Source organism: Mus caroli, chromosome 11 (genome assembly GCF_900094665.2).
Source record: "Mus caroli chromosome 11, CAROLI_EIJ_v1.1, whole genome shotgun sequence".
Taxonomy (NCBI): domain Eukaryota; kingdom Metazoa; phylum Chordata; class Mammalia; order Rodentia; family Muridae; genus Mus; species Mus caroli.
In genome coordinates, this window is record NC_034580.1 from 111,374,459 (window position 1) to 111,378,483 (window position 4,025).

Consider the following 4,025-nt stretch of genomic DNA (forward strand, 5'->3'; position numbering starts at 1 on the left):
CTGGTCTACAGAGTCAGTTCCAGGACAGTCAGGGCTACACAGAGAAACCCTGTCTCGAAAAACCAAAAAAATTTAAAAAAGAACCAAAAATATCCCCACAAGAATCAATTTAAAATTTCACTTCAATATAGGAACTAAATGGTCAGGCTAAACAGTCAGCTCCCATGGAGAACTCTTCTAGGCCTGGTAAGTCTAAGCTGGATAAGAATTACAACAGCAAAGAACAAAACAAAAACCAAAATACACTCTAGAAAACAATAAAGGGGCTGGAGAGATGGCTCAGTAGGTAAGAGCACTGACGGCTTCTTCCAAAGGTCCTGAGTTCAAATCCCAGCAACCACATGGTGGCTCACAACCACCCGTAATGAGATCTGAAGCCTCTTCTGGTGTGCCCGAAGACAGCTACAGTGTACTTACATATAATAAATAAAAAGAAAAACAGTTTTACTTATCAACAAAAAAATTCTTTTTTGTTGTTTTGTCTTTTGTTTTGAGACATGGTTCTCTGTGTAGTTCTGGCTTGATCTGTAGACCAGGCTGGCCTCAAACTCAAGAGATCCCAGACTGCCTCTGCTGTGATTAAAGGTGTGCATCATCACTGCCCAGCCAAATAACTCATTTTAATAATAAAAAAAAAATTGAATCAACTAACTGAATACCTATTACACAGTAGTAAGTGGTTAACTGAAAGCCATTGCATGTTCTGAAGATATTTCTAGTCCTTCCTTTTCCTTCTGGCCTATTTCACAGCTTTGCTCTCTGCAAAAACATGTCTCAAAACAAGCAGAAATGCTGTGATAGTTCTTGCCTAACACATCTGAAGCCTTGGGTTCAATCCCCAACACATAGAAAATGCAGCTGGAGGCTGATATCTCTGCTTTCTGAAAGGAGAAGCAGGACAATCAGTCCCAATGCTGTCCTAAGCCACACAAGTTCCAGGTCAGCTTGAGACAAGAGTCCCTGACTGAAAAACAGTCAAACCTGACTTTGCTTTAACAAAAGGAAAAAACAGAGGAACCAGGAAGAATGAACAAAACAAATACATATGCGAAGGCCGGTAACAGGCTGCAGAGGTAACTCAGAGGTTAAGCTGCTCCTGCAGAACCAAGGTTCAATTCCCCGCCCCAACGTGGTAGTTCACAGGTTATAACTCTATTCTGAGATCCAATGCCCTTTCTTCTGCCTTCCTCAGACACTAAGCACATACACTGCACACCCATCCATGTAAGGAAATACTCAACACATTAAATAAGTTCTTTAAAAAGGGGACACACATTCGGGCATGGTGGCGCATGCCTTTAATCCCAGGTAGAGGCAGGTGGATTTCTGAGTTCAAAGCCAGCCTGGTCTACAGAGTGAGTTCTAGGACAGCCAGGGCTACACAGAGAAACCCTGTCTTGAAAAAAACCAACCAACCAACCAACTAAAGAGAAAAAAAAAGAAAAAAAAAAGGGGGGGGGGGATACAATGAAATCCACCACTTGGTACAATAATTAAAAGAAGAGGCCATAATTCAATATTCCAACACTGACATTCATAAACAAAGCTGCTTTAAAAATAATCCCAGCACTTGGGAGACCAGTGTAGAGGCAGGAAGATCTGTTAGCTCTAGGCCAGACTATCTACAGAGTTCCAGGGTATATATATATATATATATATATATTGTCTGAAGAAAAAAAAAAAAAAAAAAAAAAAGATAAAACCAAGGCTGGATAGACCAGTGGCTAACAGCAGCTTCTTAGCAAGTAGAAGGATTGGAGTTTGGATTCACAAGACAGACACGTTCAGTGATGGTCAAATGGAGTCAACCTCCAGGGTCAGCAAAAGGTCTCAAAAGATTAAAGCACACTGCAATAGAGCAGGACGGCCTCTGCACATACACACATGCCCATGCGTAAAAATGTGCAAACACACACATAAACACAACTTTCCTAAAAGTAGAGATATTTTTACCTGTGCAGGTGTGTCTGTTTCGTTGATTGGCTGCCCATCAAACCGGAATCTGATCTGCCTCATTGACAAACCCTAACAAGAGATTAAAAGCAAACAGCACATAATCACTAAAAACTCAATCTCTCTTCTTGTATCTATGAAACTTCCCCAACATGCTAACATTTTCTATGCAGATCAACATTGTGTTTCTTAATGAACCTATTTCAAAACCAAGATGGTACACACTTGCCTATAATAGTACCAGCACCGGAAAGTATCAAATGTGAGACTAGCATAGGATACACACCATCCACTTGAAAATAAAACACAGCAGGCAGTGGTGGTGCAAGCCTTTAATCCCAGCACTTGGGAGCAAGTGGCAGGCGGATTTCTGAGTTCGAGGCCAGCCTGGTCTACAGGGTGAGTTCCAGGACAGCCAGGGCTATACAGAGAAACCCTGTCTCAAAAAACAAAAAAATAAAAATAAATAAATATAATAAAAGATAAAAGACAAAACACACCAAAGAAAACAAAATGAGGAAATTAAGGCATTTAATTTCTTAAACTATATTTTCAAAATGTGGGTATTCTCTTTTACAGCAAAGTAGTCACTGTATCCTATGGCTTCTAGCTATTATCAACACAGATATGAAGTACAGGTCAGTATCTGCTGATAGATCTGACAACAGTACCAAGGATTCTAGCATTTTGGATTCAACAGTATAGAACCGGGATTCCAGAAAGATTTCTAGAGGTAAAAATTAAAGTGTGGACAGGCAGCATGGCTCAGCAGGTAATGGGCTTGTCACGAAAGCTGGCAACCCATGTTCAATCCCTGGGACCCATGGAAAAGTGGATGGGATGAACTGACTCCAAGCTAGGGATGTGGTGCCTACAGTCCCAGCACTGGGGACACAGAAGCAGATCATCCCCTGGCCTGGTCTACAGAGTGAGTTCCAGGAAAGCTGGGGCTACACAAGAGAAACCCTGTCTGAAAAATCATTAAAAAAAAAAAAAAAAAGCAAACTAAAAAGTAGCTAGAATGGACAAGCTTGGGGTCTGATGGGACGCATAATCTGACAGAAGATGAAGCTCAGCTCAGCTCACTGTTAGGAGACGAGAACACAGAAGCCCCTTTGATCATGAGCATTAGAAATCCAATCAAAAAACAAGACCGTGTAACTGTAAAGCCTTGGTTGGCCTGGAACTTAGCGTTCTCATTTTTTAGTCCATAGTGGCAAGGACTAAAGTTGAGGCTATGTGCCTGCTGGGCAAACACAGTAAATTTTATCTCCAGCACAAAATTAGACTTTTGATACTTCAGGTTTTAGAGGCAGGATCTTAGAAAGCCCTCAAACTCACTTTATAGTGGAGCATGTCATTTTACTTCCTAACCCACTCTGCACCTCTCTAGTGCTTTATCAAATTTGTTCAGTGCATCAGAACCCAGGGCTTTGCACATTATTAGGCAACTCTTATCAACAGACCCCAGGGCCAAACCCTTATTAAGAAAGAAAAATTCATCTTTTTTGTATGCATTGTGTTTGGGCTGCATATGTCTGATGGTGTTGGATCTGCTACTGGGGTTATGGAAAGTTGTAGGCTGCCATATGGTGTTGGGAACTACACCCAGGTCCTCTGGCTTATACATTGAGCCTGCCCTCTTTTTCTTTTTTTGGCTTTTCAAAAACAGGGTTTCTCTGTGTAGCCATGGCTGTTCTTGTCACAGAAATCTGCCTGCCTCTCTGCCTCCCAAGTGCTGGGACTAAAGGGGTTAAAACCACACCGAGCCTCTACCCCTAACTCTTTAAGAAACCAGTTATGGGACACATGTAACTCCCTTTTAATTGAAATTAAAGTGATAGCCCTGTATGCATGAGGCCTTAGGTTCAATACCCAGTACTCCCAGAAATAAAAATCTAGGTATAATAAGACTGAGATTCTCACCCTAACCCCACCCTGACACCGTTTTTTTTTTTTTTTTTTTTTTTTTTTTTTTTTCTTGAGACAAGGTTTCTCTGTGCAGCTCTAGGATATTCCAGAACTATAGAACAGGCTAGCCTTGAACTCTTCTGCCTCCTGAGTGCTGGGGT

At 41.4% G+C, this 4,025-nt stretch overlaps 1 protein-coding gene across 3 annotated transcripts in view; it reads right to left on the minus strand.

Annotated features, from left to right (window-relative positions):
* Nucleotides 1–4,025, minus strand: part of Sumo2 (small ubiquitin like modifier 2) — a 14,001-nt gene that overhangs the window by 5,562 nt on the left and 4,414 nt on the right. For all 3 annotated transcript variants that reach the window (XM_029484110.1, XM_029484109.1, XM_021176719.2), the window contains exon 5: nucleotides 1,954–2,025. In XM_029484110.1, the coding sequence (XP_029339970.1) occupies nucleotides 1,954–2,025 (72 nt within the window). The remainder of the gene's footprint in view (nucleotides 1–1,953; nucleotides 2,026–4,025) is intronic.